Source organism: Tasmannia lanceolata, unplaced genomic scaffold (genome assembly GCF_043159265.1).
Source record: "Tasmannia lanceolata isolate RefF3 unplaced genomic scaffold, GAP_Taslan_0.1 ptg000012l, whole genome shotgun sequence".
In the NCBI taxonomy this organism is placed as follows: Eukaryota; Viridiplantae; Streptophyta; class Magnoliopsida; order Canellales; family Winteraceae; genus Tasmannia; species Tasmannia lanceolata.
In genome coordinates this window covers 25,852,783-25,867,384 of record NW_027518689.1, presented here as the reverse complement: position 1 = coordinate 25,867,384, position 14,602 = coordinate 25,852,783, and the positions used below count along the sequence as shown (strand labels likewise).

General features: G+C 41.3%; 1 protein-coding gene across 1 annotated transcript in view; it reads left to right on the top strand.

The window, feature by feature from the left end:
• Nucleotides 1-14,602, top strand: part of LOC143887136 (tryptophan synthase alpha chain-like) — a 59,155-nt gene that overhangs the window by 26,178 nt on the left and 18,375 nt on the right. The window contains exon 5 of the mRNA XM_077391241.1: nt 9,662-9,738. Coding sequence (XP_077247356.1) covers nt 9,662-9,738 — 77 coding nt within the window. The remainder of the gene's footprint in view (nt 1-9,661; nt 9,739-14,602) is intronic.

Below are 14,602 nucleotides of genomic sequence, written 5' to 3'. Positions count from 1 at the left end.
CACATGATTTCACTATAGTTTTACTTTCCTTCGTGGTTATATTTAGCTGTTGTAGGTTGTTTCTTCGTCAGGATATTATACAAAATCTACAGAAAAGCTGCAATCTGTGTCTAGTTGGTTTGGAACTTGAAGTGAGTCCCGGAAGGAACGATTACTATTGTGGGAATGGGCCTCTAAAATCTGCAACTTCTAGATGAGGATTACAATGTTTAGATGAGGATCTAAGGACGTGAAAATTTGCTCCTGAGTTTTGCACCAAATGATAGAAAATGCTGTTGTTGAGCAATATTCAAAGTAAATTCTTTCTTACCAGTCCACAACAGAGAGTTTTTACCTTAAAAATCCCTCAAATCTAGAGTTCATGACTTGTATTATCACTACATACGAAAGTCAGATTTCCACTCTAATTCATGGCATTGAATTCTTTTTTCCTATTGCCAATGACACTGAGAGATTTCCCTTGGTAAAGGTGTTCACTCATTGTGAACAACCAATTATTCCAAAAGCTTAAGCTGTTAGAGATGGTGTTATTTAAACTTTTATACTTCAACAACCCCCTCACATTTGGCGCCTCTTTTTTGGGTTGGTCGTACACGTGGATTTTTAATATCAAGGAGTTGTTGAGTTTTGAACCCAGACCTGCCGTGAGGCATTAGCTCTAATACCATGTGAAACAACCAATTACCTCAAAAGCTTAAGCTGTTAGAGATGATGTTATTTAATCATTTATACTTAAGCACTCATAATTAAAGGTTATTGCTTGGGAAGAATTTAAAATAAGAGACCGATACATCATCTTAGAAACCAAAACATGTTAGATGCATAGCACACCAAGGCATGTAGATCATATAGTTAGTCATTGAGTTGCATGTACAGACCTGCATGTTGAGATTATACTTCTAGAGCTTTAATTTTAAATCTTTTTCCTAATTCGAAGAAATATTCTTGTTGCCAAGTTAAAAGAAAAGACATCCCGAGGCTGGCAAAGGCGTAGGGAAGAGAAATATCTAAGTCCAAGGGGAGAGGCATTCCATCACTTCCTGGACCTTTAGAGGGTGTTACACAGATCTTTTGTGCACTATGGAGCTATGGATCTGATATTCTCATCACTTTAGGTATCGTTGTAAATCTACTTCATCAAAGGAAGATTTCAAATTTCTGATACGAAGAAGGTGCTAAATTTAGTTAAAAAACTTTATCTGCTTTACTCCTCTAGCCTAAGATAACTCTGTATCTTAGTTTGTTAGGCAAAAAAAAGAAATGTATCTTTTTATGTTAATCAAAAAAACTAAACCTCCCCGTTTTTTACATACCTTATTTTTAATTTTAGGTTCTTATACCTACCGTTTGCATGTGTCATAGACAGACTAAGCTGATTGGTTAGAGCTTTTATTTATAACATTATATTTACTTGCAAGCTTTGCTGCTGTATTATCTTTAAGGACTGCTATGACGACTTTATTTATTGTACTACAAAATACAAACATATTGACAACCTTTATTTATTGCACCTGCAGGTGCATGTGTCAAGTTGTCAACATCAAGGCTGTTGTAAAAACAATTTTCCATATTGTTAAGCACAATCAAAATATGAAAAAAAGAGAAAAACATAACAATGCTCTTAAAATCAATCATAGATATTAAAAATCTGACCAAAGAAAAGTAGGCATATGTTGGAGTGACCTATGTGATGATTTTTTTATAGACTTGTTTTAAATATAAAGGGATACAAATCTATTATACATTAAACAATGACTGCTGCCGCATTTATTATTCTTAATTTATGCATTTTGGTATTATCCTGCTTTAATAATTGCACAAAATCAGCTTGTTATTTTTTTATTTTATTTTTTAAAATCAGCTTGTTATTATGTGTGTGTATGTAGCCGTGTCCCCATTTTTATTCGCCATGTCCCTGTTTCAACATTTTGGGAGGACACTGTGTTCATATTTGTTGGAATATGTAGCATTTAGGACTTTGTACATTCCTTTATGTTTTAGTATAAAGATATGAGTCAGGGGGAGATAACCCTAACTTATTTTCTCTGTCTAAACTTTCGGCTAACCCAACTCCAGGCCAAGTTTCATCCGAGGCACACCGGCACGCTGTCTTTTTCCTCCTGAGAAGGAGTCGTTCTCTCCAAGCCAAAGGCACCAGTCCCTCCCTCCCTCCCGCCCGCCGCGTAGCTCCTGGTCCTGTACCCCCGCGCAGCAACCCCCCACACATTTTCTACCTAGGAACGAGGATTTGCACCCCCCCAAAATTTTCCAGGAAAATATTTTCTGACCCCCTCCCCCCACAAAATCACTTTCCTGGAAATAAGTTTCCAGGGCTGTGTTTCGCCTCGCATTAGAATTTTTTTTTCCAGCCCCCAATTCCTAGGTTTGTTAGTAAGCCTCACACCCCAAGTTTTTCAACCCACATCATTTTTCCTCCTTGGTAAACCGTACCACTCTTTTCTCCCTGTTATCATGTGTTAGATCTTCATCTCGTACCCTACTTTGATTCTAGTTTGTCTTTGCGGCTCCCCTCTGTGTCTCATGGCTTCCCTCTTGTCAAGCTTCGTCGATACCCGTCATTCTTGGAGCCACGTCTAGCTTTCTTGGCGTATCCTAGTTTGCCCACCTATTCTGTTATCTCCTGTTATTCGTCTTGGTTTGGATTGTCTGTTTCTTTCTTGCTTGTTGTTATGGAGGAGGTGCTTGACAATCCTTCCACAGGAGTGCCTCCTGGTGTTCATCCGACACCCTCTTTGGCGTCTTCTTTGTCATCATCTCTCTCTGTGGATGGATCATTCCCACATATCATTACTGTTAAGTTGGATGGGGCAAACTACGTTACTTGGAAAGCAGCCGTCGAGAAGTATCTTATTGCCCGTGGGAAAGCCCACGTCATTCGTCGTGATCCTCCTACAACGGATCCCACCTTTGATCGATGGGAACAGGAGGATGCTCTTGTTTGTACCCTTCTGTGGCAGAGTATGGCCCCTCACGTCTCTGGGCCCTTGATGCTTCTGCCTACTGCGAAACGGATCTGGGATCAAGTTACTCTTCTTTACTCTGGCGTGGCAAACATTAGTCGGATCTGCTCTACCTATTCTGAGTGGGTGCGTTTCCGCCGTGGTGATCTTCCTCTTGCCACCCATTACAGCCAATTCGTTGGCCTCTGTCAGTAGCTTGATGTTTACATGCCGCTTACCACGGATCTCACAGAGGCTGCCCGTCAGAGGGATCAGATCCGTGTTGTGCAGTACCTTGAGAGTTTGGGTCCAGAGTACATGCATCTTCGTCAGTAGATTATCGGTTGTGGCGCTATTCCTTCCCTTACTGAGGTTTACTCCCGCGTCCAGCAGCGCTCTCTTGGTGATCTAGTGATATCTGTTCCTATTGATGGTTCTGCTCGCGACCTATGATGGCAGTATTCGCCCGCCTCGTGGTGGAGCCTCCTCTGGTCGTGGCCGTGCCAGCCGTGGTGGTGGTCGTTCTGGTGGTGGCTGTGGCCGTTCTTTTTGCACTCACTGTCAGCGCGAGGGACATTATATTGACCATTGCTATACCCTGCATCCCGAGCTTCGTTAGGCACGCTCGGCTCACATGGGTGCTACTACTGCTTCGGCTTCAGATTGCGCTCCCTCTGCTTCTGTTCCTGCACCAGCTGATTCCACCTATACATTATCCCGTGCCGATTATGAGGAGTTCCAGCGTCTGCGGCTCAGTTCTCGTCCTCCCTCTGCAGGTTTCGCCCAGCCAGGTAGTTCACCCACTACCCTTCTATCTAGCTCAGGGTCATGGATCATTAACTCCGGCGCATCCAATCACCTGACTGGTAACTCTTCTCAGCTTCATTATTTTCGCTCTTTCTTGTCTCCCTCTCGGTCTATCACCCTTGCTGACGGGTCCACTACACCTATCACTGGTGTTGGTCATATCTCTCCTCATCCTGCTCTTACCTTATCTTCTGTTTTATGTGTACCAAAATCACCATTTAGTTTACTTTCAGTTAGCCAAATTACTAAATCTCTTCACTGTTTTGTCTCATTTTTCCCATCTTACTGTTTGTTTCAGGATCTCTCGACTGGGAAGACGATTGGAACGGGTCGTGAGGTAGATGGACTCTATCGTCTTGACTGCCGGCCGCCTATTGTCTTACATACTTCTGTGGATACATTTCAGTGGCATTGTCGCCTGGGGCATCCATCACTTTAGCGGCTGCAGCAGACTTCTCTGGTTCCTGGACCTTTTTCTAGTTTTCAGTGCGAGTCCTGTGAACTCGGGAAGCACCGTCGTGTGTCGTTTCCGTCCCGGATCGTTAGTCGAGTGTCTAGTCCATTTGAATTAGTCCATTATGATGTATGGGGACCCTCTAGGGTCGCGTCTAGTACTGGCTTTCGGTATTTTATTGTGTTTATTGATGACTTCTCACGCATGACCTGGTTATATTTACTGAAGAGTCGATCCGACGTGTTCTTTACTTTTCGCACATTTCATTTTGAAATTAAGAATCAATATAATTGCAATATTAAATGTTTTCGTACTGACAATGCTAGAAAATATTTTTCTGATACTAATGGCTTTCAATCCTATCTCTCCCAACATGGGATTTTACATCAGTCTTCATGTGCGTACACCTCTCAACAGAATGATGTTGCTGAGAGGAAACTTCGTTATTTGCTTGAAGTAGGTCGCACTCTTCTTTTTCAGATGGGTGTTCCTAAGGCATACTGGAGTGATGCCCTTCTCACGGCGTGTTTCTTAGCAAATCGCCTTCCTTCCTCTGTCTTAGAGGGTGCCTCTTCTTTCGAGATTTTATCTCCTAGTAAGGAACAGTTTCCTCTGACACCTCGTGTATTTGGATGCGTTTGTTTTGTTCATCACCTTGGACCTGGCCGTGACAAACTCGATCCCCGGTCTGAGTCTTTCTGGGGTATTCCCGTACGCAGAAAGGCTATCGTTGCTATAGCCCTCGTCTGCGTCGCTGGTTTGTCTCAGCCGATGTTACGTTCTTTGAGTCTGAGGCATTCTTCCAACATGGCGCGGCATCTTTCACCCCTTCTCTCGAGTCCGAGGTCTCGCTTCCCTTACCAGATCTACCTGCTTCTCTTCCGTCATCTCCTATTTTCGTGCGGCCAGCTTCTGCAACTTCTACTTCTTCTGCCACGTTGGAGAAGCCAGCTCCACCTAAAATCACACAGCAGTATCAGTGGCGCCAAGTTACAGATAGGTCTCTTCTACCTCCTTTCGCACAATCATCTTCTGAGCCGATGATCCCTCTCTCCCGCTCTCAGGTATCTTCTCTTCTGCCTTCCTTTGTTGTTTCTGATTCTCTTATTGCATCTCGTACGAGATCCCGTTCCACTGCACATCCTATTTCGAATTTTGTTTCTTATGATAAGCTCACCAGTACCTTCCAGAGCTTTGTTTCCTCCTTGTCTTCTATGTCTTTACCACAGTCAATGGCTAAGGCTCTTGACCATCCTGGCTGGCGTGATGCTATGAACCTAGAAATGGGCGCTCTTCATAGTAATGATACATGGGATCTGGTTTCCCTACCCGCTGGTGCCCGTCCTGTTGGTTGTCGGTGGGTTTTCTCCATCAAATACCTCCCTGATGGTACTGTCGAGCGCTTAAAAGCACGGTTAGTCTCGAAAGGATACACTCAGACTTTTGGTGTTGACTACACTGAGACCTTCAGTCCCGTTGCGAAAATTCCCTTTGTCCGTGTGCTCCTGTCTCTTGCTGTTAATCATAGCTCGCCCCTTCATCAGCTGGATGTGAAGAATGCCTTCCTCCATGGCGACCTGACTGAGGAGGTGTATATGGAGCAACCACCAGGGTTTGTTGCTCAGGGGGATACTTCCTCCTACGTGTGTCGCCTACGCAAGTCACTCTATGCCCTCAAACAATCTCCGCGTGCGTGGTTTGGGAGATTCAGTGAGGCAGTCATGCGCTTTGGCATGAAACAATGCGCAGTGGATCACTCAGTCTTCAGTTATCACTCTTCAGCTGGGTGTATTTTGTTGATAGTTTATGTGGATGACATAATCATCACAGGGAGCAATTCACAAGGTAAACAACGTTTGAAAACCTTCTTGCAAAAGGAATTCTCTACTAAGGATTTGGGTCAGCTCAGGTATTTCTTGGGGATAGAGGTTGCTCGTTCTTCTAGAGGCTTGTTCCTATCACAGAGAAAGTATGTCTTGGACTTGCTAAAAGAAACAGGCAATCTTGGAGTTAAACCAGCTTATGCACCCATGGTTCCTAATGTGAAACTCGTTCCAGAAGAAGGAGAGTTGTTGGAGGATCCTGGCAGGTATCGCAGGCTTGTCGGTAAACTTATATATCTCACAGTTACTCGGCCAGATATTTCATATGCTGTTGGAGTTGTCAGTTAGTATATGAGCTCTCCACGTACTTCTCACTGGGCTGCGGTGACACAGATTCTCAAGTATTTGAAACGGGCTCCAGGGAAGGGATTGATGTTCAAAAGACATGGCCATATGAAAGTTGAAGGCTTCTCTGATGCAGATTGGGCTGGATCCCCAGCAGATAGATGGTCCACCACTGGGTATTGTACATTTGTACGTGGCAATCTTGTTTCATGGAAGAGTAAGAAGCAGGATGTTATAGCTAAGTCCAGTGCAGAGGCTGAATACAGGGCAATGGCACAGACAAGCACGGAACTTATTTGGCTACGTTCACTTCTTTCTGAAATTGGCTTCATTTCATCTTCTCCTTCGCAGCTTTATTGCGACAACAAAGCTGCAATATACATTGCTAACAATCCAGTCTTCCATGAGCGCACCAAGCATATTGAAGTGGATTGTCATTTTATCCGTCAAAGAATCCATTAAAGAGAGATTTGCACTGTGTTTACTCGGTCAGGGGACCAATTAGCTGATATGTTTACAAAGTCCTTAAATAAGTCAAAATTGAGTGATATATGTAACAAGCTAGGAATGTATGATACCTACATTCCAGCTTGAGGGGGAGTGTTGGAATATGTAACTTGCCTAAGGGCATTTAAGACTTTGTACATTCCTTTATGTTTTAGTATAAAGATATGAGTCAGGGGGAGATAACCCTAACTCATTTATTTTCTCTGTTTAAACTTTCGGCTAACAGTATTGACACGTGACACCCATTTCTGTGTCCACAAATCATATGTTTATAGGCTTAGAAAAGTACGGCAAACCGCAGACCAGTGACTCCCCCATCAATATATCACCCCAAAACCAAATACCTTTCCCATCATCTACCGTAAACCAAGTTTCTGACAAAAATTAGCTCTAGAGAAACAAATGGACTGTCTTGTACCCAAGCGTCTACCATTAGGTAGGCCAAATCTATTACTCACTGAATTCCACCAGGGCAATCCAAATGGCTATTGTAGATAACAAACCAACTGTGCTTGCTATTGGTTACAGCAATATCAAGATCAAGAAAATAGTAGAATAAAGGACAGCATGCTAAAATTGCATGACAAAGTGATACCTGCATGAGAAAATCATAGAAACAACAGCATCAACATCCAAAGGAGACCAACTTGTTCTTAACATTTGCGAATACATGGAACCCATCTTTAGCCATTTTTCCATTTTAAAAAGTAAAAATTGAATAAATGATCATGCAAAGAAATGTTGCATAGTTTTATGAGTTGGTCTGTTTAAGAAGTAAGTGGAATATAACAGGCAGTCAGCTGGATCTTTTTTTATTGTACAAGTTTATTCTTGTACCAAAGGAGTGAAAACAATGATAGATTAGTCAGAGTTGACAGAGAAGTTGTATTAGGTTCATTATACCCAGTCAAAGGTACCAATCTGCAACAATTTGAAGCACAGTTCTGACTTCGAAGATGATCTACTGTCATTATAGATCACGGTGCTTTGTATCTTCAGGCGAGAGAATTTGTCGATCACTTATTCACTCACTACATAGTAGACAATATGCTCTGAGAGAACTCTAAGTCTCTTTGGGATTTATTGCGTGCTCCCTAATCACTTTGCGGATTTATTTGAAGCATGGAGTTTCTCTACGTGACCTGACAGAGGAAGGACTTTGTGGATCTTGACCTTTTTGCCTATTATTTGGGCTATTTGGATGGAAAGACATATATGCATTATTTTTAAGGGCAGAATCTATGATTTGTGGACACGGACACGGGTGTCGGACACAACGACCTCCCAAAATGTAGAAACGGGGATACGGGTACCAACGGGGACACGACGAATAGAAGGGAGAACATGACTATATTTACACACATAATAACAAGCTGATTTTATGCAATTATTAAAACATGGTAGAGCCAAAACGCAAAAAAATAAGAATAATAGGTCTGGTAGCTGTCATTGTTCAATGTATAATAGGTCTATATCCCTTTATATCTAAAACAAGTAAAATAAGTCTGTAAAAAAAGCAACACATAGGTCACTCAAACATATACCAACAACTTTCCTTTGGTTAGATTTTTAATAGTTATGATTGATTTCAAGTGCACTATTGTGTTTTTATCCCTTCTTTCCCTTGCTTTGAGTGTGCTTAACAATATGAAAAATTGCTTTTACAGCAGTCTTGATGTTGAGAACTAGCCTTGATGTTGATAACTTCAAACATGCACATGTGTTGCAGTATATAAAGGCTGTCAAGAAGTTTATAGTGCAGCAAATAAAGTCGTCTGAACAGTCCTTACAGTTATTACAAACAATGCAAAAGCAAAGCTTGAAAGTAAATAAAATGTTATAAATAAAAGCTCCGACCAATCCGTAGCTCACACATGACCAATCACCTCCGTCTGTCTTTGATGTTGACACATTCAAACTACAGGTTTAATAACCTAAAAATAAAGATACGATATGTAAAATACATGCATGTTCTTTTTTGTGTAACAGAATAGGATACCTTTCTTTTTGTGTTTAACATAATAGGATACAGTGCGTAACACAGTAGAAAACCAGTGGACATGTTGAACCCTGTGTCGATACATGTCCGTGTTGACATGGGTCAAAGGTAAAAATTGCCATGTCCACGAATCATAGTTATATACTAATGGACCGTAGAGATGGAAGTGTTATGAACTGTTAATATAGAGAGGGAGGAAGGGTGGTTTGGGTTTTGATTGTTAAATGAAACTTCAAACACCGATAGTTACCGTGCCTTTGCTAGTTACCGTGCCTTTGCTAGGTTGTTTGAACCTGATAGTGGAATTTAGATAATGATAATCAAGGTCAGTTCTCAGGTTGGATCCTTCTTTGGCTCTCTTAGTTGGCGGGCTGGGTTCACCGTGTAACTGCATTTGACGAGCACATTTTGTTGAATGGCAATGGAAGGAAAGCTCACTAATTGTGAAATGTTATTGAAAAGTGTGTGTTTTATGGTTTATGGCTACTGTTGAAAGATCTTTGCATAGGAGACTTCGTTAAAAGGTATATAGAACTGTAATATTGTAGTTGCTGACTGTTTGATGGTTTGTTAGTGCTTTGTGAGTGTATGCTATTATGACTGTGCCATACTTAAGGTGTCACCTAGATCTAGAGCTTTCTTATCTTTAATACACTTTCAGAACTATCATGTAAAAAAAAGTAAGAAAAAGGATTCACCTGAAACAATGTCAACTTTACCAATAAACCAATGGTCAGATTGGTGTATAACACTTTGCACTTTGCAGGACTTGTGGTGCCAGATGTTCCTCTGGAGGAGACTGAAAGTCTGAGAAAAGAGGCTGTTAAGAATGATATTGAGTTGGTAAGTCCCTCCCATTTGTCTTTTCTCTTATCCCTGCTCTTCTTTTCGAATCTAGCCCGATAGTTTGGCTTGCAACTAAGTAAAGAGTTTGAATATAATAGGACTAACTGTAAGGTTTCATAGCTTTTGATTTACTAATTGTGTAAGTACTTGCTTCGATGCTTAAAAGTTAAAACTGATAAGGAGGAGTCACTGTGATGCGATAGAATAAATTCTTACCATTGATTTCTGTTATCAGAGCTAGACTTGTTGCATTTGAAAAACAAGTTAAGGAAATTGCACCAAAGCATAAATCAAGAAAATCTATCATCCATGCTCAACTTGGAGACAACCCCAATTGAAAGTTAAGGAAATTGCCTTGGTAGGTGCACAGTAATTGCTATGGCTCGTTTTCATTTTATCTTTCAAAAAAAAATTGATATGGCTCGTCATTAATAACTATTTAGAATTAGAAATCCAAAAATAAAATAAAAATAAATAAGACCTTTCTCTTATTTTAAATATAAAAACAATTTCAGGAAATCGTACCAAAGCATAAATGTGAGTCAAACTAAACAAAAGTAACCTATAAGCTCCTCCTCAAGCTGGAGCATAGATATCATCCATGCCCAACTTGGAACAGATACGGCGAAGCTGACAATGAGAAAGTGCCTTTGTGAATATGTCTACCTACTGATATTTGGACCTCAAACGTGGAGTGTATATCAATTTGCTGGTGACTTTTTCACAGAGGATGACTACCTATTTGATTGTGCTTACTTTCCTCATGAAACACTGGATTACTAGCAATGGAAGTAGTCACTTGATTATTACAAAACATTTTCATTCGCCTGCCAAACTAAAATCCCAACTCTTCCATAATTTTTTTCAGGCCACATCAACTTAAACGTTGTGAGAGCTATTGCACGATACTTTGCCTTTGCACTAGATGTTGCAACCACATTTTGATTCTTGTTGTGCCAGGTAACTAGATTAGGTCCTACAAAAGGTACAATATCCCATTGTACATTTGTCTGAAGGCGATCCTGCTCAATCTGCATCTGAAAAAATTCACTCAATCTACTATCAAGGCAAGCTAATGGAAATGGAATGTTCCATGATATTTTGTTGGCCATTTGATTGGTTCCCCCCGCAAATCTCATGACTCATGTCCTTTATCATGGGCAAAACTGTGAAAAATAGTATTCACAATGGAAAGGAAAAAAAAGAAATAGGGTAAATGACACCAATTTATTGGCAAAATTGTTATGAAATAATAGCTATATTATTATTGAACTACCTTTGCCATCCATTTTGTTTTTGTACCTTTGAAGCCATCTCTTTCCTTTGAATCATTTCATTGGCTTTTGTAATTTGTAAGCTTGTTGCGAGTTTTACAAGCTGATGCAGGAGCGGTTATATTACCTATGAAGAGCTAGTCTTCTTTCTCTATTTCTTTTAATAAAAGTGGTTTTCTTTTATTTTCGTAAGGGGTTTGGGTGCCCTTTTCATGTTTGTTGTGGTTTTATTTTGAGTTTGCTTTTAGTCCATGGGGTTTTCTTTTCAAATTCATTTTTTGGGGTTTTAGTGACTCAAAAGGGTGGGGACTATCCACTCAGCAAATTACAACTTAAATGACCATTTAATAACCTTTAGACTATCATTTAAGTTAGTTTTTATGTTTGTCACTTAAGAAGGGGTTTGTAGGGCTGAGTAGATTATTCTCAATGGTTTATATTGCTTTTAGAGTTTTTAGACCATTACAAGGATGCGAGAGTGAGAGTGGGGGAGGGGAGGGGGTTGGCTTAGTGAAGGTTTATTGTAACTCAAGTGATTACTTCAGCTTTTAGAATGGAAGAAGAATGGTTTTCTCCCTCAAGTGGTTGTACGAAACGAAACGAGCACCATTAACTCCAAAAGCTTAAGCTGTTGGAGAAGGCGTTATTTAATCTTCTATACTTTAACAATCCCCCTCAAGTATGGCCCCTCTTTCTTTGGGTTGGCCTACACGTGGCACATGTGGCCCCACTTTTTGGGTTTACCATTGCATGTGGATTTTTTACATCAAGGAGGTTTGAAACCAGGCATTTGCTCTGATACCATGTGAAACTGCCAGTAACTCCAAAAGCTTAAGCTGTTGGATAAGGCCGTTATTCTTTTATACTTCAGAAAATGACCTTGGTGCATTTCATTCTCAACTCTCTACTCTATTTTCTCCTTTTGTTTTCCTGCAATGAGGCAATCCAAGGGAAAGACATGGGTAGAAAGTTACCGAAACAAGTGTGCCAATATCAGATGCCATTTTGTATGCATCATTATAATCTTTATCTGCCACGTGTAGAGCTGCTCATAGAGTCACATGAGGATAGTTCTGACTTCTGAGTTATATGTAACCCTCGAGGTCAATAGGGATGCCCAACATAGAATCATCCACCTCTATTAAAGGGGGAAGTCATTTACGGTTTTAATCTCAGCGTAGGCCTGCAAATGCATTTGCAAATTCCTTTGTAAAACACACAATTGTTTTCAAAAAACATTTTGATAAACCCTTTATCAAATCAGGGAAAGGGGGTTGGGTTGGTGAAGGGTTATTGTAACTCAAGTGATTACTTTAGATTTTAGAATTGAAGAAGATTTGTGGTTGTACGAAACGAGCACCACCTTGGTGCATTTCATTCTCAACTCTCTACCCTCTTTTCTCCTTTTTTTTCCTGCAATAAAGCAATCCAGGTAAAGAGATGGGTAGAAAGTTACCGAAACAAGTGTGTCAATATCAGATGCCAATTGTATGCATAGGTGCCTGAATTTTAACTATGAGGATTGTTGAGAAGGGAGGAGATGAGAATGAGAGAAAGAAAGAGTGAGTTGGAGATGAGCTCCACTCCTCTCACTTATGTATTTATATAAAAGAGACATAGAGTACAAAGACCACAGTGTCCTTAGGCACACCTACACTTCGAACACTCCCCCTTGAGCTGGAATGCTGGAATGTAGATATCATACATTCCTAGGTTGTTACAACTATCGTTTAGCTAAGTTTTACTTATGGGCTTGGTAAATACATCAGCTAGCCGATCCACTGATCTAGTGAAAGTAGTTCATCTCTCTTGTTTTTTGGATTCTTTGACGTATGAAATGACATTCCACCCTATGTGCTTGGATCTCTCATGAAAAACCGGTTTGGTGGCAATGTGATTGTCGCAATAAAGCTGAGCTGGTGATGAGCAAGAGAAGCCAATCTCAAATAGGAGGGATTGCAACCGCCACATGCATGTGACATGGCATGATATTCTGCTTCTGCTCTCTACTTGGGTACCATGTCTTGCTTCTTACTTCTCCACGACACTAAGTTACCTTCAACAAAGGTACAATACTCAGTGGTAGACCTCCTATCTGCTGGTGACCCTACCCAGTCTGCATCACAAAATCCTTCCATCTTTTCATGCCATGCTTCTTGAATAGTAGGCCTTTTCCGGTGCGATTTTCAAGCAACGAAGAATCTGAATTACTACTGCCCAGTGGGAGGCACGCGGTGCGCTCATGAACAGGCTAACTAACCCCCACTGCATATGAGATATCTGGGCGAGTAACTGTGTGGTAAATAAGCTTCCCAACTAGCCGTCGTTACTTACCTGAGTCATCTAACATGTCTCCCTCATTTGGATGCAGCTTTGTATTTGCCTATTTGGGTCCATGGGAACAGCAACTGGTTTCATACCCATAGAACCTGTCTCATCCAACAGATCTAGTACATACTTCCTTTGCGAGAGGGAGAGACTACCATAATAAGCTACCTCAATCCCCAGAAAATATCTTAGACGCCCAAGGCCTTTTTGTGATAAATTCTTTCTGAAGGAAGTCCTTCAACCTCTGTATGCCAGCTCTGTCACTCCCAGTAATGATAATGCCATTCACATAGACTATGAGAAGGACATGCCCAGCAGCAAACCACTGACTAAATACTGAGTGGTCAACCGCACATTGCTTCATGCCAAATCACATGATAGCATCACTGAATCTCCCAAACCATGCTCTAGGAGATTGTTTGAGCCCACATAATGATTTGTGCAACCGGCACACTGAGGAGGACATCTCCTCTTGACCAACATACCTAGGAGTGCTCCATATATACCTCCCGAACCAACTCTCCATGAAGAAAAGGCATTCTTGACATCAAGCTGATATAAAGGCCATTTTTGTTGACGGCGAGGGTGATCAGCACTCTCACAGATGGAATTTTGGCAACTAGGGAGGTCTCTGTGTAGTCAAACCCGAAGGTCTGTGTATATCCCTTGGCAATCAAGCGCGCCTTAAGGTGCTCAACTGTTTAATCTGGCAAGTATTTGATGGCAAAGACCAACGACAGCCCCCCACAAGCTGAGCACCATGAGGTAGAGGAACTAAATCCCAAGTATGATTGGCCTGAAGAGTGACCATCTCAATATCCATAGCAGCACCCCAACCTGGGTGAGCAAGAGCCTCAGGCATAGACTGTGGCAAAGAAACAAAATACAAGGAAGACACAAAACTACGAAACAAATGGGTGAGATGATCATAAGAAATAAAATGAGAAATAGGATGTGCAGTAGAACGGGAACGAGTACATGAAGCTACAGCCACATCTAGAGAGGAAAGATGAGTTACTTGAGGTAGAGGAGCCGGTATCTCTAGCTGAGAAGACGATGCCTCGGGCATAGGATGGGGGGCATTGGGCCTTTGTCGTCGCTGATAGACCTTCAGAGGAGCTGGAGGAGGGGCCGAAGTCACATGCAATGGAAAGGAAGGGGAACCTGAGGGTCGGGTACAATGGGATTGCTCTCAGCAGGAGCAGTAAAAAAAGAGACGGACTTAAAGAAGGTGGCATCTGCTAAAACAAAGAGCCTAT